Source organism: Ptychodera flava, chromosome 3 (assembly GCF_041260155.1).
Source record: "Ptychodera flava strain L36383 chromosome 3, AS_Pfla_20210202, whole genome shotgun sequence".
Lineage (NCBI taxonomy): Eukaryota > Metazoa > Hemichordata > Enteropneusta > Ptychoderidae > Ptychodera > Ptychodera flava.
This window is the reverse complement of record NC_091930.1, coordinates 7378907-7403768: the sequence shown is the minus strand read 5'-3', so window position 1 is coordinate 7403768 and position 24862 is coordinate 7378907. Positions and strand designations below refer to the sequence as shown.

Genomic DNA, 24862 nt, shown 5'->3' with positions numbered 1-24862 from the left:
GTCGGTTGTGCAACAGTGTGGTGAAAATTACTAAATCTGTAAAAATCTCACCAAATCAGCATAGGAAATAAGAGACAAGTTCCAGCCTTTGATACAACTCTTTGGAGCCTGCCACAGAGTATATTCCCTGAGTAGAGATCTATCTCTAGAAGACATCACCACACTTGGTGACTACAAATATCTCAATATTCTATTACATTATCAAAAGTTCATGTTTTCTATTCCAAGTGCAATTGCTGGTTTCTAACAACTTTTTTGCTCCGCTGTCAACGACGCGGAGCTTATCAGATAGGTTGATTATCCATCATCGTCCGGCGTCTGGCATCCGTCGTCCATCAACAATTGCCTTCTCCTCTGAAACCGCAAGTCCGATTGCTTTGAAATTTTATATGCAGTTCACTTTGGGTACCTCACTTAAGTTTGTTCAAATTGTGGTGACATTTGCATATTTGTACTTTGGGGGCATTTTTTACTGTTTTTGGTAAAATCTTCTTCTCTGAAACCGCTTGTCCAATTGCTTTGGAATTTGATATGCAGTTTACGTAGGGTGACTCCAGTCAGATTTGTTCAAATCGTGGTAAAATTTGCATATTCGTCTTTTTAAGGCAATTTTCATCATTTTTGGTAAAACAATCTTTACAAATCTTCTTATTCAAAACTACCTGTCAGATAGCTTTGATATTAGGTACACAGGTCTCTAGGAATTATCAGTTCCAGATTTGTTCAAATTATGCAGAAATAAGCAAATTTGCATTCTAAGGGAAATTTTTGCCATTTTCTGCAAAAAATGTGTTCCTCAAAAAGTGCTCGTCTGATAGCTGTGAAATTTGGTATACAGGTTTTTATAGATGAACTTAGTAATATCTATTGAATTTCTGATGAAATCTGTAATTTTTTATTTTGGGGCAATTTTTGCCATTTTTGGTCCAAAAATGTGTATTTCCAAAACTACTCATCTGATAGCTTTGAAATTTTGTAAAAAGGTTCCTACAGATAAAATTAATGACATTTGTTGAAATTGTTATGAAATCTGCAATTTTGTATTTTTGGGGGCAATTTTTTCCCATTTTTGGTCAAAAAAATATCTTTCTCAGAAAGTACTGGTCTGATATCTTTGAAATTTGATATGTAGGTTCCTACATATGAACTAAATGTGATATATTGAAATTATGATTAAATCTGCAAATTTTTATTTTTGGAGGCAATTTCTGACATTTTTGGTCAAAAAACTTCATGTTCAGAAAACTACTCCTGAGATAGCTTTGGTTGACACGTTCTCAAGGATGATCCAATGTGATATATTCAAATTATGATGAAATCTTAAATTGCGTATTTTTGCAGCTATTTTATCCACTTTTTTTCTGGCCATTGAAATGAGCTATCAAAGATGTCAACCTTCTTCATCAACATGTGTCAAAAATAACTATTCTCTACATAAATACAGCAGAGCTATATCGGCCATTAGGTCGCTTGTTTATGTAGTTGTTTGTTGCAGTTGTTTTCAATTGTTTCCCTTTGTTTTGATTAGGCTAATACGGCTAGTTTTCAATCGGATTCGACCCCACAACATACGGCATCAGTCGCCCAGCTGAGAGGCCACAGACAGAACCACTCGGCTAAATCTCCACTCCCAAAAAGAGTGGTTCATTAGCTGGCTAAGTTGTTACATTTTTCTGACTGAGAAACACGATTCATGTACTTTAAAGTCAAGGAAAGTAAGTTATACAAAGTTATACAATTTGACTAACTGCTTGTTTATAGTATGTCATGATCAATGTTTTGTCATCAAATCTGAAGGAGAAATATATTTTTCTCTTCATATTTCATATTTCATACAAGTTCATTGTGATAGAAAATAAAATTGCCGTGTTCTTGCTTGGGATTTAGTTGAAATTAGCATCTATTTATTTTTAAATTGAATAAAATGTAAATATTTGACAAATCTAGTAAAAGGACTGGCAATAGTATTTTCCTCTTGTTTACGAGACATAATTTTAAATTGTCTAATTTGTGTTACAAATTATTAAAAAACTTTCATTCAGTGTTCAATGGGATGAATATTTAACATGCTGCAATGCGTGCCATGGTGAACAACAAGAAGGTGATTTTTCCCATGAGATGTGAGTCTTAGTGATACTCTCTTCTCATGTTTGACATTATGAAAGTCTAATTATATTCATTATTTCTTACAGGTTTTAATATGACCAGTGTCTTGATATACTTCAGAGAAAACTTTCCCAATGAATCAGTATTTCCAAAATCCATTTCCTAGAATGTCATGCAATGGAGCAAATTAGGGCCACCAAACTAGGGTTGGGATTCTTTGGAGAGAGTGGGCTTGAAAATACATCACCAAGTCAATGTGGCCTACAGAAATTATTCCTCCATTCCAGATGAGCTGCGACGCTAATCATGCAGTATGTATGGCCGTCACATTACAAATCATCAAGACAACTTATATGTAAAGAAGATATAGATATAAAAGTAAATTAAAGATGGGAAATCAGTTTTGTAAACTTATGTGTAAGTAAATGATAGTAAATGTGTAAATAACAGTCAATGATTGTTTCTCTGAACTTCAATAAATGAAATATTGACTGTCGGTGTGAGTGTAATAGTAGAGGAAGTATATTGTCTTTCTCTTACATCGTCCCACCCCTGCATGCAGTATACATGTCGACTGGCACACATCTACATTTGACTGAGACTTTCAAATTATTTACCCTGTAAAAAGCATTATGCCTCCCCCACCAATAAAATGGAACGTCCAATGTCTAAAGTACTTTTGCAACATTTGATCATCTTTTTAATATCACAAAAAAACTCATTGTTTCGTCTATAATTTGTAATAGGAGTAGCATTGCAAGAGGTCCCTCTTGAGGCTGATTCCTGAAAAACATTGTATGTTTGTTGTTTCTTTGCTCCAACTTAACTTCCTGATAATAACAACTGTTTGTAGATTTTAAGGATCACTGCACTGCTGGGGCTGTGCTCCAAAAGGATCGAGACCTTGCTGGTGCCAGTGATCTCGAGGATGACAAGCTTCTTCTACCATGCATCCGCCTTGGTCATCCACAGTCCTCTGCCAGCATGATACAGAGGATCGTCTTCTTCATGTTGGAGTCAAGGGGACATCCGTTCTAGGTGATGTACGTCCTCTACAAGTCAACGGGGGTAAGGGAGAGGCAGCATACTCGATGGAGGGTATGTGGATATCCGTGGGTCCTGGAGCAGAGGGCCAGACCAAGCTGAGTTTGCATTGTCTATGTTTTGCATCTAACGATTGCTGATGTTTCATACAACCGTCTGCAAAAGTCTTGTACTTGAGAGACATAGAAAAATACGGCAGACCTAGGCCGTACACACGTCAAGTCTTATTCGTAGTCTGTCTGCCACTCCGTGCCCTGTGCTCAATTGAACTGCTGTCAGAATATACAATGTCTTTTGTTCTTGTGTTTTGGTTAGTGATTACCCTTAGTTCTGCAAATGTTGAGTAACATCTCCTTGCTCGCTATTTAATCACTTTAAAATGAGACAGGTCAAAGATACAGTTGTTTTACACAACTTCATAAAAGTCAAAAGTACGCAGTAATTCATGTCATACTGTATTATTTCATGCGTCCAGTAGTGTTTGATAATGTCAATGCATTCAAGTCATCAGCGGTAAATTTCAATGCTTGATAACTAAGTTTGTAATTTTGTCAAACTCAAAGTCCTTCCATTTTTGACTGCGCCCTCTCCACTCGCCGTAGAGTTCGTGAAGCACTCACGCTAGCACACACGCTATCATACATCTCACACAAACTATATCGAAGCGAAGCAATGAATACAATGCTTTACACCGGGTGGAAGATAGCCTCGGGGACAATTCTGTCCACCAGCAGAGCTATCAACCCAGGAAAGAGAAATACGATGGTATCAACCGGGACTCGAACCCACAACGCATGGCACCCAATCACCTAGCGCAGAGGACAACAGACAAACCGCTCGACTAAATCCCCAATCTTAAAAAGATTGGTTCAATAACTGAGCTAAGGATGTTACAATTCTGACTGCGCCCTCTCCACTCGCCGTAGAGTTCGTGAAGCACTCACGCTGGCACACACGCTATCATACATATCACACAAACTATATCGAAGCGAAGCAATGAATACAACGCTTTACACCGGGCGGAAGATAGCCTCGGGACAATTCTGTCCACCAGCAGAGCTATCGACCCGGAAAGAGAAATACAATGGTATCAAACGGGACTCGAACCCACAACGCACGGCACCCAATCACCTAGCGCAGAGGACAACAGACAAACCGCTCGACTACATCCCCAATCCTAAAAAGATGGGTTCAATAACCGAGCTAAGGATGTTACAATTTTTGACTGCGCCCATTCCACTCGCCGTAGAGTTCGTGAAGCACTCACGCTGGCACACACGCTATCATACATCTCACACAAACTATATCGAAGCGAAGCAATGAATACAACGCTTTTTACCGGGCGGAAGATAGCCTCGGGGACAATTCTGTCCACCAGCAGAGCTATCGACCCCGGAAAGAGAAATACGATGGTATCAAACGGGACTCGAACCCACAACGCACGGCACCCAATCACCTAGCGCAGAGGACAACAGACAAACCGCTCAACTAAATCCCCAATCCTAAAAAGATTGGTTCAATAACCGAGCTAAGGATGTTACAATTTTTGACTTCGCCCTCTCCACTCGCCGTAGAGTTCGTGAAGCACTCACGCTAGCACACACGCTATCATACATCTCACACAAACTATATCGAAGCGAAGCAATAAATACAACTCTTTACACCGGGCGGAAGATAGCCTCGGGACAATTCTGGCCAGACTTTGCAAAGCAAATTTGAACAGTTTCAGTATCGGGATATTTTGGTGCAGACTGATGGCTTTGACAAAACATTTGATAAAACGACCATTATACACTTACCTTATACCTTGTCTTTGTAGACGTCAGAATTGAATCTAGTCTGTCGCTGCTGTTTCAGTTCTGAGCACTACGGAGACCACGTATATATATATATGATCTTGAGGGCCGGCGTTATAGAACGATCTACAAGCATATGTGAGCAGTTGGTGGATTCTAATTGGTCAGAAAAAGGAATAAATAATTGTATAATTATTTGATGTCAACACAACTATCTCTTAGTTAACTATTTAATTTGATGAAAAGAAGAATAACATATTTGTGAGATAAAAATGTTCAAATATTACAAAAAATTTGAAATACACAGGTAACCGTCGTGTATTTTAGGAAGATGAAAACGATTTGTAATCCGACCGTAGGATTTAATGCTTATTATAGACGTGGTATTTGTCAAGAAAAACGGTTGAGCAGAAATGGCTGGTTGCTGGTAAAGCGCTAAATCTATCTTCATGTTCGACGTGCATTCAGATGACTTGTTTTAAATTAACTTGACGCCTTTAGTCTTTTTACAATCTGAAATTGGATAATTTAATTGGGCGTTTTGGAAAACATATTTAATAACTTCACCGTATAGACAGAAAATCTGTAGGCGACCTCGCTGCTTCTTAATGTAATAATTTGATAACCCACTTCGATGTTGATATCCTGCCAATACCGATTTATTCAACAAAAACAACCACACTGACACACACAGATAACACAAAACTCATACCAATCGGAATAAACTTGACTTGAGATATCGGAAATTCAATTGTGTTATCAACTAAACAGTGTAAAAGAACTTAACCCTTCAAATGAATATGTTTATAAAAAAACTTATTACAGTGGATTTCCAATTGGCATGGAATTACAACGTGCTTTGGTGATTAGAAAAAACGTCCCGGACAATAGAAAATAACGCCAACTCCATTCTTACAAACGTTCGCCTTCGCTAAATCTTGCAACAATTTTATCTCATACGACGTTCACTGTGCCAGAGTCAACATCGTCAGTGTTGCGGCGCTATTGGAAAACTCAGCAGTACACTGACTGCCTTGACATAATTATATTGCTTTTATCTCATTTATTGTCGAAGAAACTGCTCCGAACGCGAACGATAGTTTTATTTTGATACAGTGTGTACTGATCGGTACAACGATTGGTATTTGATACAGTGAATGTGTTCTGTACATGAGAATAGTGGACGTCGTATGGGGTTAAATTGTTGCAAAACTATAAAAGTAGAACGTTTTTAAAAATGCAGTTGATTTATTTTCTATCGCCTGAAGCGTTTTTCTAATCATCCAAGCACGTTGTAATTCCATGTTATTTTGAAATTCACTGTAACTGTGAAATAAATCAGTGACTCATACTCATTTCAATAAATATCATTGTTAAAATTTATCTGCGGGGCCGGCCTGATAAAATATCTTTTAAGACTAATAAATGTGATAGCCGTACGTGTTACAGACTAAGGATTAAATATGTACATTGCAACCATATTGGTTTCTATCGATTACGAAAGATCGAGTAAATATCGAATCAATTTAGCGTGACAGCCGTCAATTGACCCAAAACAAATGTTAAAGTCCGAGTTTCCAGCACAGGCAAATACATTCGGCAACAAGCATACGCTTCCAATGTCTAATTCTTATGCTGCCATGTATTTTTAAATTTATTAAAAAACTGTATTTAAAGCTGGGGTAAAAAATTTCTTATTTTCAGCTAATACATCTCGATCAATAAAATAAAGGAAGTAGGTTTAGAGCAGCAATTTACCTATATCCTTTTCATAGTATACTACTAGAACACCAATTTTGAGGTTCTTATCCTGCAATGCCTCTCACTTTTCATAAAAATAACAATAGAATGACATATCGCATAAAAAAACTCTTATTACGGCACAACGCTCACGAAAGGAACCCATCTACATACCTAAAAGTATGGTACCAAGAAGAAAACTCAAAAATGTTCACCCTGGAAAGGTTCTTTGTGCTCTTTGTGATTTTTTTCCCTTCGCAGTTTACTGAATAAAGATTTGCATAACGCCACCCTGGAATCCTAGACCGCCAAAATGGCTGCAATACATGCAAAAATCCACATCTAAGCTCCTTAGTGCCCTTGGACAGGTGAATGGGGTCGAGGAATTCATTTCTGTCATCGACCGGGATGTACAACTATCAATTTGCATGAATAATCTAAGATAGCTGCCAAACTGCTGTCCCAATATGAGGAGCCTGATCTCAGTCAACCTAACAGCTATGCACTGCATGCGAAATTCACGCTAACCCGATGGCACGAGCCCCGGCCAAGGCCATCTGTTTCTTACCGGACTAGTGACTTGTAGGGGTAGCAGACCCGACTGCACTGTTGTTGCTAAAGAAGCGGTTTAGTACTTATCTCTGTTGTAAACAAGTTTACTCGAATGTTTTGCTGAGCTCAATACCTGACAAAATTATTCAAAGATACAAAATTAATTCTTTCCGGAAATTCGCAAAACGTAAAATTTACAATTAACAAGTCAAAGGGCCTTACGTCGGCACGGCGACTATCCGACAAAATATCTGACAAGACTCTTTTTAATAATAGCCTAGGGAGTCACTTGGCCTGCCCACGTCTTCGCCGTCATTAAACCGGGAACGCACAGCATCGTACGCAAGGCTACTGAACATGTACACGGGATGTGCAATAAACGTTATACGAAATATTCTGTACTAAGGGTTTTGTTTCTGTAAACTACTCTCGAATCGTTAAATCAATTGTACTTTTTATTATGGTTGTTCTTGCATAGGTCGCCAGGCTGGCTCTCTGTATTTGAGACTGTTAGATGTTGGTGCTTTTCTTATCATCCACGTGCATGTTTATTGAGTATAATTAATGTACTTAAATGGCAAAATTAGCGATTGCAAATGTTGATGCAGCAAGAGTTAAGGCTGCTGCGAGGTAGGTGATGCAAAACAAAACAAAAACAAGAAGAACTCCGTTCGCCTTTGTGGTAAGTTTGAAACTCCCGTCACAGCGGACGAATTCAGTCATGTGACCTCGAGGTGCTCTCCTCTAACGCTCAAAATGGCCATTATGTGTTAATCGTGGGATACATGGTGATTAGTTGAGGGGCTTGGTAATTTTATGTAATCAATACAATTTACTGTGATGTTTGTGATTTTGAACCGTTTTAATTACGATTTTTGTGTGTCTTGACCGGTGAAGTATTGTATGGGGCATTACATTCCCAATATGAGTTGGGCTACAAGCAGTAATTAGTTATTTTTGTCAGATAAGTACGTTTTGTCAGACAGATACCGTACATACGTCACGCTTTCTCTCGAAAGTTGTTGTGCTATTCAATGTGCTCCCCTAATGTTAAGCGTGCATTAGGTTCGAGATCTCGTTGCAGTCATAAAAGCGTTATTGTTTTGACAGCGTGGCTAAAACGTGAAGTGTGTACAAGTATTTGATTATCGAATACAAAAGAAATAAAGGGAACTTTACACATAGGATCTACCGCTGTTATTAATGTATTATATATCGAGTGGAGCATTGCATGCCCAGGTGCGTTATTTTGTGTGAAAAACAGGGTGAGGCGCAACTGCACCGTACAGTAGAGATGTTAAGATTGCATCAGTAGCGAGAACGCAAAGTAGCTGTTGCGTGTTGCGTACGCGTAACCATTTGTAAGACTCGGATTAAGGTATGATGCACCTCGGGGACAGAAATTATCTTTTCTCGCCCTTCACAAGTATTATTCCTCTTGATCAATCATTTTTAGCCCCAGTGTTCAAACGTGGGCTAATGTCATTGCGATGTCTGTCTGTCTGCTTATCCGTGTGTGTGTGTGTGAGTGTGTGTCTGTCTGTCTATCTATCTGTCTGTCTGTCTGTCTGTCTGTCTGTCTGTCTGTTTACAGGATAATTCAAAAACGCCTGAACAGATTCATATCAGATTTGACAGACAGGTACCATATGCTATATGCAAGAACTGGTTAGATTTTGGTTAGTTTGGCTTGCTCGCATATTAATGAAGTTATGCGATATTATTTTTTCCGTACAATGGTTTCCCTGTGGAGACGGAAATGATAGTATAGACATAGATCAGGAAAAACTGCACAAAATTTCATGAAACTTTTCACAGATGGCAATCTCAGAATATTATGATGATACAGTGAGTTATGAAATTTACTGTAACTGTGACATAAATCAGTGACTCATACTCATATCAATAAATACCATTGTTAAAATTTATCTGCCGCCGTATAAAAATATCATGTAAGGCAAATAAATGTGATAGCCGTAACTGTCACCACGAAAGGATTAAATATATACATTGCAGCCATATTGGTTTCTATCGTTTACGAAAGATCGAGTAAATATCGAATCAATTTAGCGTGACAGCCGTCAATTGACCTAAAACAAATGTTAAAGTCCGAATTTCCAGCACATACGAATTCATTCGGCAACGATCAACGCTTCCAATGTCTAATTCTTATGCTGCTATGTATTTTTAAAATTTATTAAAAAGCTCTATTAAAAAGCTGAGGTTAACGTTAACGATTCCTTATTGTCAGCTAATACATTTCGATCATTGTAAAATAAGGGAAGCAGATTTAGAGCAGCAATATACTTTATCCTTTTCATAGTAGACTGCAAGAAAATCAATTTTGGTTGCACTCTGAAGTTCTTATATTGCAATGCTTCTCACATTTCGTAAAAATATCAATAGAATGACACATGGCAAAAAACACCTCTTATTACCGCACAACGCTCACGAAAGGAACCCATCTACATACCTAAAAGTATGGTGCCCAAGAAGAAAACTCAAAAATGTTCACCCTGGAAAGGTTCTTTGTGCTCTTTGTAATTTTTATCCCTTCGAAGTTTACTGAATAAAGATTTGCATAATGCCACCCTAGAACCCCAGACAGTCAAAATGGCTGCAAGACATGCAAAACGCCACATCTAAGCTCTTTAGTGCCCTTGAATAGGTAAATGGGGTTGAGGAATTCATTTCTGTCATCGCCCGGGATGTACAACTATTAATTTGCATGAATAATCCAAGATAGCTGCCAAACTACCTGTCACGCTATAAGGAGCCAGGCCTCAGTCAACCTAACAGATATGCGCCGCTTGCGAAATAAATGCTAACCCGATGGCAGGAGCTCCGGGCCAAGGCCAGCTGTTTCTTACCAGACTAGTTACTTATACAGGTAGCAGACCCGACTGCACTGTGCACATTTTGTCAGATAGACGCCGTACATACATCACGCTTTCTCGCGAAAGTGGTGGTGCTATTCAATGTGCTCCCCTAATGTTAAGCATGTGTTAGGTTCCAGATCTTGTTGAGGTCAAAAAGTGTAATTGTTTTTTTAGCGTGTCGATCATGTGAGTGTGGGTGCAAGTGACGCATCGCGATCGGTAAAACGTGAATTATATGCAGGTATTTGATTATTGAATACAAATGAAATAAAGGCAACTTTACACGTCGGATCTACCGCTGTTATTGATGTAAAATATATCGATTGGATAATTGCATGCGCAGTTGCGTTATTTTGTTTGAAATACAGGACGAGACGCAACTACACCGTACAGTAGCGAGAATTCAGAGTAGAGCGGCTATGCGTTCCGTACGCGTAACGTTTTGCAAGATTCGGATTAAGGTAGAATGCGCCTCGGGGACGGGTATGCGGACTCTCAAACTTTTCTAATTCTTTACTAATCTATCACTTGTTGGGATTCATTTAAAAGCTCTTGGTGTTAGAAAACTTTCCACCGTCTTAGTTTTTGGAAAATCGATCTGTCATTTCTTTCATTTTATGAGATTTTTGTTTATATTTTGTTTCAAAATGGTTTTGTATTTTTATTCACTGTATACTTTTTATTGTTTTACTTGATGTAAAGTGCTTTTGAATATTTTATTGTAGAAAAAACGCTATACAAATCTAATAAACACTAACATTCAACGTTCTATGATATTGTATGTTTGTTTGTTTGCTTATTTTTTGTTTGTTTGTCTGTGTGTTTATATTTATTTGTGTATTTGTATGCTTGTTTTGTTTGTTATATTTTGTTTATTTATTTGCTTATTTCTTTGTTTGTTTGTTTGTTTCATCCCTTGCCTCCCTGTGATTAAACATGGCAATGCTGGAAAATCGACACTCGTACGACACATTTTCATTTGAAATTGTCAAAGTAACTGCTATCGGCAACCAACTCAGTTCAATATGTTTACATATTACTCTTTGAAGTATGGTCACTGGCGCACGTGTGATGGGTAGTCTGCTAGATCAATCGATTGTCTGCTCGGGAACTAGATCTGCCCCTTCCCCGCCCTACGGAGCTAACATACGCTGAAGGGCAGATCGAAGACACGATCGATAAAACGGGCCGACAATCGATCGATCGCAGATTACCCAACCCACGCACGACTGACGGACTGTGAGTTTTGCTGGGGATAAATGCGCCCCTTTAGACATTCCGAATTAGAACCGCTGGTAGGAATAGTGGATGTTTTGTTTGTGCATACATAATACGACTAGTTATGGAATTTTAGATGATAATGTCATACATTCTAAAAATTTAATACCAGCCGAACAAAGATTATCTTGAGTATATTATATTGCCAATCGGGTACTCCTGTTCCCACGATACTAAAAATGAACTATACCAGGAGATCCATAAAGTGTGAGTCTTATAATGAGTGTTTTTAACATCGACTCTTTAATCTTAAACAGCCAACAGGCATATTGTTCCAAAAGTATGACATCTAAACTGGTCCATCGATCAAGTTTATTATATTCTACGTTAATAATGTTCAGATCCGATAGACATTATCCACTATTTTTTCGACCATCCAGAACCACTTATAGAAACTTGGGGTACCAACACTCTTACCTGTCTCAATTTCAAACAGCTTATTTGTGTTCATATTTATACGACTAGGATACGACCACCATTATCCGTTTATATTTTCAAAATGGATATCATTTTGTTAGCCCTGGTGTCATTACAGCTGATCTTGCCGCCCTTTTAACGATACTTTCTTTTAAAACGTATACCTATTTCAGTCTGAACCTAGTTCCGGAATAAAAAGATTATTTTGTGATAGGACTCGTTTTCAGGACACTTTGATATCACCTACGATTCTACTCGTAGTTAGAATATGGCGTCTTTGTCGATAATGATATGAATACGCCTCGGCGACGAAATAATATTAGGACTCCCAAACTTTTTTCATTTTACAAAATGGCGTCTTTGTCCATTAACTATAGAATACGGACTCGCAAACTTGTTTTCAATATCCAATTGACCTTCCACTTGTTGGGGCTCATTTTGAAGCTCATGGAATAAATAAACTTAGCATTTGCATAGTTTATGAAAATCGGGAATTTTATTTTACCCAATAACGATAATACAGGAAAGGCGGCCGTTTTGAATTTCAAATATCAGTCAATAATGGATAAAATTATGTATCAAACAGATACTCATTTTTTGTGAAGCTTTACGGGCAGTAAAATCTCCAGGCAATTGAAAACCTGGAGCAAATATTATGCCACTTGTGTTGACAGGGTGAAAGACAATGTAAAATTAAACAATTATGACATGAGATGAATATTTAAGGAAATCAAAGAAACAGTTAAGTAAAAACTTGTACATTGTGTTCATTGTCAGTTTCAGAACCAGACATAGAAATCTGGCATTCTATAGTAGCTAATGAAAAATACCGTCAATGAGATAGGGTCGCTCACATTTTGTTTCAGAATGGGTTTAAATACAATATTTCAGAGATTTTTTTCACGAAAAATGAAGAAAATCACCCAAAAATTTATTAAAAAATAGAAAATTCAAGATATCTTCACAAAATCCATATATAAATGTATGAGGTCCATTCTAAGGTACTTGCAGGACCTGAAAATTACACTCGCCCGATGTTCGGGACAGACTGATTTATAATACGGACTAGCGCAAAACTAGCCCTCACTTGCCCGTGGGCAGAAAGTTCAGAGCCAACTCAGTATTTTGCGAAGAGCACGTTCTTTCGTCTTTTGACACAAATTAAAAACAATGCCCCCCCCCCCAAATTTGTACCAGACATGGGTCACTTGACGCACTCAAATCGGGGCTTATTTTTTCGTCTCAACCGAAACATTAAAGGAAAATTAGTTACCCTGTTACTGTTTGCGATCCATGGTATGAGCAAGTCGATGTGTGTCCCACTGGATCCTGGGGCAAATGCCGGGTCACGTACTTCCCCACCCATTTTACATGTAAAATATAACAAGATAATAACCAGACAATGATGTTTGAAGCGGAAGCCTAGATCATTTTTAAAAGAACCACTAACTTTTCACCAAACAATTTGGGCAGTGAAACTTTAAAGCAGACTTTATTGACAACCACGGTCACTCTACCCCACCAACCTGCTAGCTAGTAGTACTCAGTGTGTACGGAGCATCAAACGGAATTGACTGCACTTGTATGTAGTGTGATTGAACCTCACAACTTTACCTAAAAACATCAGCATAGCTCCAAAATGTTGATGGAGCACTAAATCCCTTTCTTTCAAAGTAGTATTTTGCATGGTCAAGACCCCCTATCTTGATTGTAGCAGACCTTAACAAAAGCCACCTAGCTTGTCAAAACCATGGAATGACGAGTTGCTATTGTTATCATGAAGCAACCTACTTTTTTGCAATTTTAATGGAAAAGTATCAATCATTGGGAAATTATAAAAGTGGAATGAACTTTGCAGCAGTAGTGAAAAAAACATGTTAAATGTGTGCATTAGACTATTGTCTTCAATCACTTCCAGTTTCGTGGCCATAAGTGTGATGAATGCATTGTAAAACTAACATTGGGTCATGTTATTTTGCAATATTCTCACTCGCAATACGTACAAGTTTTCGCGAATAATTCTAAAAGATATCTTCGTTCAGAGAAAGAAAACACGAGTAATTAAATGTAACGACCATTTCTCCACGTGTCGATTATGAGTGGTGACACGGTTTTTTACGTCATGGGTATTTTTTTAGCAGAACGACGAAAAATATTAGGGAATAATTATCATATGCGCGAACCGAGATTCCCGACGTTATTTATTTGTAAAATACAAGACGCATACCTGCCACGATTCCTCTTTTATACTTTTGAACTACTTTAGGAATGATATCAATACCCTGTTAGGTAATTGCCAATCAATTCTTGTCGTCCGTTGCGTGAGGGAGGAGTACGCCGCTCACATTCTTTTTACTTAGTGAATGCCAGTCGACTTTTGGTCTACACGAACGTTCTGCAAGGTTATACATAATTTCAAAGATGATATATATATATATATATATATATATATATATATATATATATATATATATATATATATATATATATACATATATATATGTATATATATATATATATATATATATTATATATATATATATATATATATATATATATATATATATAAATAGATAGATAGATAGATAGATAGATAGATAGATAGATAGATAGATAGATAGATAGATAGATAGATAGATATGTGTGTGTCAATTGTGTGTGTATGTGTGTGTGGTGGTGTCTGTGTCTGTGTGTCTGTATCTGTAATTTTAGACTACCATGTATTAAAAAGGCCGTTCCATCGTTTTTGTTTTGCGTACCTCTACTACGCTTTACAGGATGATAACCCCTCACCCTTCGTGTAGAAAGACAGCCATCTCTGTGCCGGAGAACTAAAAACTGTCTCAGGATCGCTAGACTAGACCGCTATCAGTCCACGGGATAAACCGCCCGGATCGCCTGATTGCCTGTCTCTCAAGATATTGATGTCAATCGTCGAGAACTCTGAGTTGATTTGCCACTAGTTTTCACTGTGTGTACCAGACGAGCCAACCATCTAACAACGAAGAAATTGTATATGGCAGGCCGACTTTCATCGAAACTACACTCGCCAAGTTACCAAAATAAGATAAATCTAGACTGGTTTAGAAAGACACATGGAAGGAGGGTTATAAGATCATTATCCCTGATTTATTTCAATACCAGATATGAACTGAAAGTGCTCACTTGTTTCATTATATATTGCCTTTATGTGCAAATTTGAACCCTTGCTACATGTTTGCAACTTCATTGAAAGTGTTATGATCAACACAATGAACAAATTCACTAAAGATCGATGCTAAAGGTCATTAAGTATTCAAATATGTATAATTAGCTGAAATAAAAATAATTTATTTCTTCGAGTAGTGTATGTCATTTTATAACCACTTTATATACCTTTGGTAAAGTCCTTAAAGCTATATATGACAAACTACGAAAGCTTATTAGCTATGCAAATTATGAATTAGCTGACATGAAAATGCGAAATGACTTTCAATACTGTTATAACCTGGTATAATGATCAATGTACACAGCATGTCTTGCAAACTTTAACAAGTAAATCCCAGGAAGTTCATTAAATGTGCAAATTTGGAATGGCTGAAATAAAAAATGTCAAATGACTTTCAATAATGTGGTATCATAGTATCTTTAATGTACATAGCAAGTTTTTTCGACTGTGGCCAATACAGATAAATATATCTAATTAAGGTTCCAAGACAAGAAATTGACCATTTTAAACTAACAATTCTCTAGTGTTTAATAAGCTCAGAACCCCCGTAAATTATATATTTTCAGAAAGCGTAGATATAGGGGAACATTTTGAGTACCATAGTGTCACCATTGTTGACATAGCTATCACGTGACAGGTAATTTGCATAACCTTTCAAAATCGGTTTTCCCTATGTTTTGTTTCAATGCTTTGAGATATGTGGCTGAAATTTGTGTGAGTGCAAGCTGTCCTAAGGGTCTTCAAAAGTGTGTCTCAGAATTTTTTTAAACCTTCTTAAACAGTTTTTATGCCAGAAAAACTTCCAGAGCAGTGAATTTAACCGTAGTTGATTTCTTTAAAATTGTGCTCAAAAAAAACTAAGCAAGATATAAAAAATCTGAGACACACTTTGGAAGAGCGTTGTGACAGCTTGCATTCCAGCAAGTTTGAATCAGATATTTTGAAGTATTGAGACAAAACATAGGGAAAACGATTTTTGAAAGGTTATGCAAATTACCTCTCACGTGATAGTTATGTAAACAATGGTGACACTGTGGTTACAAAATGTTCCCGTATATCTAGGCTTTCAGAAAATGTATACATTACGGGGGTTCTGAGCTTATTAAACGTTAGAGAATTGTTAGATTAAAAGGTCAAATTTCTTGTCTTGGAACCTTAAGAAAGTTCATCAAATATGCAAATTAGAAATTGGCTGAAGTAAAAATGCTTAACGAATTTCAATAACATGTCTAATAGTGTCTTAAATATATGTAGCAAGATTCATCAACTGTGCTTGAGTCAATTCATATATATATATATATATATATATATATATATATATATATATATATATATATATATATATATATATATATATATATATATATGCAAATTAGAAATTGGCTGAAGTAAAAATGCTTAACGAATTTCAATAACATGTCTAACAGTGTCTTAAATATATGTAGCAAGATTCATCAACTGTGCTTGAGTCAATTCATATATATATATATATATATATATATATATATATATATATATATATATATATATATATATATATATATATATATATATATATATATATATATAATATATATATATATATATATATATATATATATATATATATATATTATATATTATCCATAATTAGAAATGTTCATTACAAATACAAATAAGGAATTGGCTGACATAAAACTAGTTAATGACTTTCAATAATGTTATATCATAGTATCTTCAAAGTACATCATGCCATCATTAGGGCCAATCAGATGGCAGGTTTTAGGTCCTTGGCAAACAAAAAAGCTTCCAGCAATACAAATTTCGCACACTCAACTTTAACGCTTTGAGACGCAAAGTTTCATTGGTGACCAAATGTTCCCGCACGCGAAAATGATCTTTGAACTCTTGGCTTGCAAATGTCCGCATGGTTTTGATTTCTAATGTTGTTTTCAGGAGTTATTTATTATTTAAACTTTATTTATTAATCTCGATAACTCCATAGGTTACGAAAACCTCTTTTCATGAAGGTCGAGACACAAAAGAAACGAAACACAAATACAATCAAACATTAAAGAAACACAGTACAAATCACGCAAGAAATGATACAGTGCGTGTGAAATCAGCATTAACAAGTTTCGATGTACTTGGTTAATAAATAATTATGACAAGCCTTTTTAAAATCATTAACATCTTCCAGCTCCCTAAGATAAAAAGGTAAATTATAAATTCAATTGCACCTGTTACTTGAAAAGACTTTCTGAAAAACTCTGTTCTTGCTCTTGGAATATCTAAAAGATGCTTATTTGCAGATCGTAGGTTTCTCGAAGGACGGTATTCGTTAAAAAGTTCATTAATATTGCTTGGTGCGAGCTTTTTCTTAGCTTTAAAAACTAGGACCAGCCTGTTTAATTGAATTTTAAAAGCGAGTGGTAACCATCTTAATCTATGATAAAGATCCTTGGTTGGCACACTGGAATCAGTATCGAGAATAATACGAATTGCACGTCTTTGTAGACGCTCTAAAATCTGTAAATTAGTATTTGATGTTGAACCCCAAACAATAGAGCAGTAACAAAGGTAAGGTAAAATAAAACTACAATAAAATATCTTCCTTGAATGTAGAGTCAAGAATCGTTTGACTCTTGATAAAAGATATAATTTGGGCTTAACTGTAGATTCAATCGATCGGATATGGTCAGACCAATCCAGTGTATGGTTTATCATGACACCAAGTAGTTTTTCGCTCTTAGCACAGTCTAAATTTATATTATTTACAGAAACAGACAGAGACTGCGCATTCAAGTGAGAACGTTTGTGCGCAGATGCTATTAACATAGACTTTGATTTGTTTGCATTTATACATAATCTATTGTTCAAGCACCAGTCACGCATGTTCGTAAGATCTGTGTTAAGTGCCGTCGTAATTTTTCCAATATTATTACCAGTAACATAAATTGTGGTGTCATCAGCAAATGATGTTGATTTTGAGTTTTTCAAATACAGTGGCAAATCATTGACGTAGGTAATGAATAGTAGAGGGCCGAGAATCGATCCCTGTGGAACGCCAACCTCCAAATTTGTGATATTAGAACAGCGACCTCGGAATTTTACAAATGTTTACGTGAAGTCAAATAGGATTAAAAAGTGACAGTGCATGATCTGTACATCCGTAAAGCTTAAGTTTTGAAAGTAAAACATTATGATTGACAAGATCGAATGCCTTACTTAAATCTAACAGAACAGCACCAATCACATTTCCTTGATCAATGTCAAGTGACCAACTGCTTACCAAAGTAGTCAGCGCAGTTTCACAGGAATGGCCTGCTCGGAACCCGATTGGTTATTGAGAAAAAGGTTGTTATATTCCATGTAAGAATTAAAACTATTGTGAATATGACGTTCAAAGATTTTAGAAAGAACAGGCAGAATACTAATTGGTCTGTAGTTACTTAATATATCCTTTGACCCTTTCTTATGAATAGGTGTAACTCTTGCTACTTTCCACACAGACGGGAAGTATGCTTTTGAAATACAGCAATTGAGGATATTTGTGAGAGAAGGTGCAATTACACCTGCCGACAATCGGAGAAATTTCGCTGGAATGCAGTCAGTACCCGTTGACTTATTTAAACTTAAGGAAAATAATTGACACGTGACATAATCCATTGTTATAAGTGGAATATCAAAAAATGAAACGGGACTTTTGCGCATTTCGACTAGCTCGCTAAGTTTGTCGTGGCTGTTGTTGGGGTTTGAAATCAAGCTGTTCGCCAATAACAAGTCATCTACGACAGACTTGAAGTAATTATTAAACGAATTTGCTATCACAGATGGATCACTGACATAATTTTGGTCAATAAGGAATTTATCAGAGCTAACTACTTTCTTGGTGGTACAATGTCTTAAAAGCCCTCCAAAATTTATGAATGTCCTTCTGATCGTTTGAAAGGAGATTGTTATAATGGCAACGTTTAGCACTGAATATCAATTTCTTCACTCTTGATCGCCAATATTTGTAAGTCTCAAAGTTGTTGTTCTTATTAATTTTGTCACGAGTGCGAATGGCGTCTGCTATTTCTGAATTCCACCATTCGGGTCGACATGGATGACGTACACGTTTTTCTTTAATAGGAGCGTGCTTATCCAAGACTGTTAAAAAGAACTCCATCCATGAACTCAACATTTTTTCTGGACATTCAATCGATTCCAATGTGGACCAGGGCATAGATTGTAAGTCTGACAAAAAAGTATCCGCATCAAAATTTTTCATGCTGCGATACCATATGGTGTCATGTTTATTTTTAGTATGGCCTGCTAACCTACGAGTCACACAAACTGGTAAATGGTCACTTATTTGGTATTGAGGTACAAAAGACTGGGTTATAGTTTCTGGATGAGAAACAAAAATATGGTCAATTAGTGAGCTCGTGTTGCTTTTAATTCTTGTTGGTTGATTGATCAATTGTGTATAACCATAGTCAACTTAAAAAAAGCGTTTCCATTGCTCGCTTTTGAGGTCATTGCCCTGAATATCCACATTAAAATCGCCAAGAATTATACATTCACTATGCTCATGGCTAATTTTACTCATTATCAATTCAAATGATTCCAACCAATTAGTGATATTAGTTAGAAGCGATCTAAGAGGGCGCAGTACAGAGAAAGATATAGATTTGCATTGCCATGGCTCCCAGTCCTGGAAATACCTCTCCGATAAGCAATGAAGTCAACTTAAAAACGACAACAGAGTTGAAATACGGATTTCTGGCAATCTTTCTTGTGGTCTTATGCCTTATGCGGGATATCGGACCGCAGGCGGGGGAAGATTGCATTACATGCGCCAACCGCAACTCACTTCATGGACATCATGATCACATTTACGAAATCGAAGTCCACAATCAACTACGTCCATGTTAGAATAAGAGAGGTTTTCGATCACACGGGAGCATATCGCCACAAATTTTGCACAGATAGCGTTGTACTGGCATTAAAAAAAGGTACATGGAACGCGGGCAGTTTCCCTCGCTATCGATAGGAAATGCATTGAGCGAGACACACTTCCGGGTTCGTAAAAAACGAGGATCCCATTTACGGGGCGCTCAAATGTAACTATTTGCTGTACAGTGATACATAAACAGAGGCGTATATGTTTGTGATGCTGAGAACAAAATGCGACGAAACAGACTTCTGAAGGTCATCCCTACCCTTGTCCGCTTCGACCACAGTAATTCACACTGGTTTTGGTCACCTCGTACCAAGTCACTTCGATCCCATCACACTTTTCATGTTATGTGACATTCTGCTGAATATTTAACGCAACTTTGCTAGAGAGAATTGACGGTGTTTCTGTGATAGAACTGTTTGCTTTGAAACTATAATTTGGCTGAATATGTTTGCACCACGGCCCAGTGCCTTCATGTCCGCGGAGACGATTCAACATGTTCCACAACAAAGCCAAAAATGACCATCACGTCTAACCATAACACGAATTGTCGATCGTACGCATGCAAAAGCCTATCTCGGAATTTGTTTCACGAACAACCTCACCTTTTTAATCTGACACAGTTAGAACTAAAAAAGATGCTTATAAAGGAGAACAAACATACTTTTATGGACAAATCAAAACACGGCAGATGTACATGAAGTAGGTCACGGCCTTGGACTCTGTGCACGAACCTGATTGGACATTTCAATACCTTTGACCCAATATTCATAAGCACTTCCATATTTAGGGTCGGGCGAGTGATATTGCCATGAGGCTAGTAGTATATGGTGGAGAACGTATGTAGTCATTTCTGGCGATCGAGCAGCGAGAGAAACGATCAGTCACCAGGGGTAAAGCTAATTTGCTAAACGATATTTTGTCTTGAATAGCTAGTGAGTCGAATCGAGGTTGAAATCAACACTAGCTCTTTTCACAGCCGATCTCGTCAATCGATCGTTGACATTTGTCATACGCGGCCTTAGCGAAAGCTCTCTCATAGACAACCATGAAACAGAAAAATTAAAACTTTCATAAGTTTATTAATATCCAAGCCACGCCCACAAAACCTTTTCAGTTCTTGCCATTTAGATCCTGAAGCTGTGTACCGAATTTGGTTGACATCCCTTCAGCACTTCTTGAGATATCGGGTATACAGACAGACACACATACACACACACATACAGACATCGGTAAACCATATGCACACGTGAGCAAAAAAATGAAAGAAAAACGTGCCTAAGAACGGAAAAGTTGTGAATCCTTGCAAGAGAGGATACGTGTGAAAATACATTTGTTTGCTATGAGATATATTTTAATATTATTATATAGCAATTACATATCGATTGAGCTCATGGTGAAAGAGACAATCATTAGGAACCAATGTCTTCTTGGCTTCGAGCATCCCAATAGCATTTACTCTGTCAATTACATTCTTGTATTCAAGGTGTAACAACTTCTACCAAGTTTGGTTACAGGTAAATATATGTGGTTATGTAGAGAACAGAGCAGAAGGGTACTGAACTACACCAACACCATACATTTGATTTTAAAGTTGAAAATTATTGCTAAATAAATAGACTGGTATTGAAGAAGGGTATATTGTATGCTTCCGGCATCTGCGTAAAGAAGAAAGTAATCGAAATGTTAAATAAAAAAATAATGTTGTTCATAGTATTCTCCTAGAGCAGCAAACTATTAATGAGATTAATGTCGATCTCTCCGTCTCTCTCCGTCACTGTCTGTCTGTCTGTCTGTCTGTCTCTCTCTCTCTCTCTCTCTCTCTCTCTCTCTCTCTCTCTCTCTCTCTCTTGCTAATTTGTTTCGACTTTTTACTGTTTTATTTTTGAAATGGTAGAAATACAAAGCAGGTATTGCTTGTCATATCTGCGGTTCATGGGCTACCTGTATGGATATATCATTTTTATCCCCTGCAAACGCTGTCAATGCTGGACAAGGCCCCACATCAATGGTAGTGATGCTGTGCTCCAAGCAAAGCAACAAGCCGCGTGGGGAGTAGTATGTAGCAAGATTCACACACATGATTCCCATGCCCTGGTTTGATGCCACAACTAAAACTTTAAAAAAATAATAATAAAATGATGCCAATGCTAGACAAGCGCGAAGTAAAACACCTCGTACACTCCGATAATCCCGGCGCATACCCGGCGCGTTAAAGTGTACCCATCCCTGTAGAATACTTGTAGCGATGACCGCCATAACGCGACATGTGACCAGAAAAACACAAAGGGATTTCCCGCCAAAGCCTCCCTCAATTTTTTGTACAGGGCGTCTACACGTGCATTGATGTCCCGGATGTTTTCTATACACCGGGCACGGTGCAAAACTTAGCTTAAAACTGATGGTAATACTCCAACGTTGAAATGCCGATGGAGATTCTGCATGAAGAAAATAATCCTCTGAGCAATAGCCTCGGGTGAATCATGCACACTGCAGAGATCGTATGTACCGATGTCGAAAATACAAAATCTGGCGATACGTCTCTCACGTATGATGTCCTCAGAGAAAGTTACCTCCGCTTATACCACTCACAAACACGCTTCGGACAAACAAACAAAAATTAGTGAGTTCCGGCGCGTATGTTTTCCTAGACGGCGCATGAGAGAATGCCCCAAAAGTAGAACACGGATAGGGGCATGGTTTCTTGTGAAGAAAGGAATATAAATACCGTTACCGTTGTTAAAGTTCATATTAGGTCAAGCTGCCGAAATAGCAGTCTTGCCTGGAGGACCGTCTCAAGGCAAAGGAGGATAGGACAAGCCTACACGATGACCTCTTGACCCCCGCCACAGGTGGCGCTGTATGAACGTTTGCAGGAGATAAAATTCCTTACTTTTGTAACTTCTTATCGTTTATTAACTTAAAATCAGATACACTTGTTCTGCGGAGCAATGTTTTGGGACAAATGTTCACTGTTGATGTCAAAGGCATCGGATTCGTGTAATGCCAGTATGTCGACGAAGTTTCCTTTCGAATCGCATAGAATAGTAATGGGTCATGCAAAATAATCGACTTTGAAATAAATGGAAGAGATTTTGCACCTATGATTGAAATAGCTCTAACGTTTGATAAACTGTTTGTCATTTTTAGCTCACGTGTTCACACACTCGGACTAATGTTGTAGCGATGTCTGTCTGTCCCTGTGTGTGTGTGTGTCTGTTTGTCTGTCTACATGTTTACACGATTACTCAAAAACGCCTGAACGGATTCAAGTCAAATTTGGTAGACGGATACCATATAGAAATTGTTAGAACTGATTAGATTTTGGTCAGTGTAGCTTGCATAATAAATGAAGTTTGTAATTAGTGATTTAACTATGAGAGTAATGTGCGATCTATGGCAGACATATGATTGTTTAGAAGCGTACTATTATGTAATGAACCTGAGCACATTCAGTCTACATATGATTATCTTGTAGGTATGCGCTTGGTGTTCTTCAAACAAAACAAAACACAACGGGAATTCGATAACTGATAAAGATATAATTTAAATATGCAACCGATGTACTCACCACTTTCCTCTTTCACACACTGATTTCAGCTCATCACTGCATTCCAGGTCGTTCCAAAGATTGCTGGTCCGAATTTCTACGCAATTTTCGTTACCCCCACTGTTATTTGGTTCATGTGGACTCCAGCTGGTGAATGTAGCCTAGCAAACACAAAATAGTAATTGTTTCATTATGATATAAAACATCGTATCACCCCGTGGCAATCATTGATATGACAATACAAGCAGTAACCAGATATGAACTGAAGGTGCTCACGTTTTTCACAACAGGTTCATTAATAGTAGTTCGCTTCACAGAAAATGTTGGATATCCAGTAAACAGACTCAACAGTACTCAACAAAACAACTTGACCTACTAATGTAACCCCTGAATGGAAGGAATGACTTTGAGTTTGACAAAATTACAAACTTACTCATCAAGCATTGAAATTGACCGCTGATGACTCAACATGTAATGACATTTATCAGACACTACTGGACGCATGAAATAATACAGTATGACATGAATTACTGCATCCTTTTTTACTCTTATGAAGTTGTGTAAAACAATTGTTCTTTTGACCTGTCTCATATTAAAGTGACTGACAAACACCGAGCAAGGAGATGTTACGCAACATTTGCACACCTCAGGATAATCACTAACCAAAACACAAGAACAAAGACAGACATTCTGACAGCAGATCAATTGAGCACACGACGCGGAGTAGAAGACAGACTTCTGATAAGACTAGACGTGTATATGGTCTACTGCCAGAGTAAGCATCTCTGACGAGGATTTATTGTATTATATTTTTCAATATTCCTGTCAATAAACCAAATTCATACGAAATATAATTGACACTCGTGTGAGGCGTGTAATAAGAACAATCAGATATCTGTTATAACATTATATTTAGCAGGTTTCATCAACTTTCGCACAGTACTATCATAGTTAAATCACTAATTACAAAACCTTATTGAATATGGATATGAGCAAATCATTAACTTGACACGCCCAATGCTTCTCAGTACAATTAAATATTTATCAGACCAATATCTGTAGCAAATTTCATCAAATGTAATGCTGTAATTTTTGAGTAATATCACTAATTTCAAAGTTCATTAAATATGCAAATAAGTCCTTTATTAACCCCACACATCTAAATGCTTTACACCACAATTAGATATCTGTCGGATCACTATCTGCAGCAGATTTCGTCACATTTGGTGCAGTTATTTCGGAGTTATATGACTAATTACATAACTTCATAAAATATGAAAATGAGGTATTTGTTAATTTGACACTGCCAAATGTTTGTCAGTACAATTAGATATTTGTCGAATCAATATCTGTACCAGATTACACCGA

General features: G+C 37.2%; 1 protein-coding gene across 2 annotated transcripts in view; it reads right to left on the bottom strand.

The window, feature by feature from the left end:
- Positions 1-24862, bottom strand: part of LOC139129478 (hepatic lectin-like) — a 243157-nt gene that overhangs the window by 213801 nt on the left and 4494 nt on the right. The window contains exons 5-6 of one of the 2 annotated variants that reach the window (XM_070695117.1): positions 23516-23655; positions 21019-21602 (exon numbers count right to left, since the gene is read on the bottom strand). The exons of the other annotated variant lie outside the window; for it this stretch is intronic. Coding sequence (XP_070551218.1) covers position 21602; positions 23516-23655 — 141 coding nt within the window. The 3' untranslated portion in view covers positions 21019-21601. Of the gene's footprint in view, positions 1-21018; positions 21603-23515; positions 23656-24862 lie in introns of those variants that run through there. 2 annotated transcript variants of the gene reach the window in all.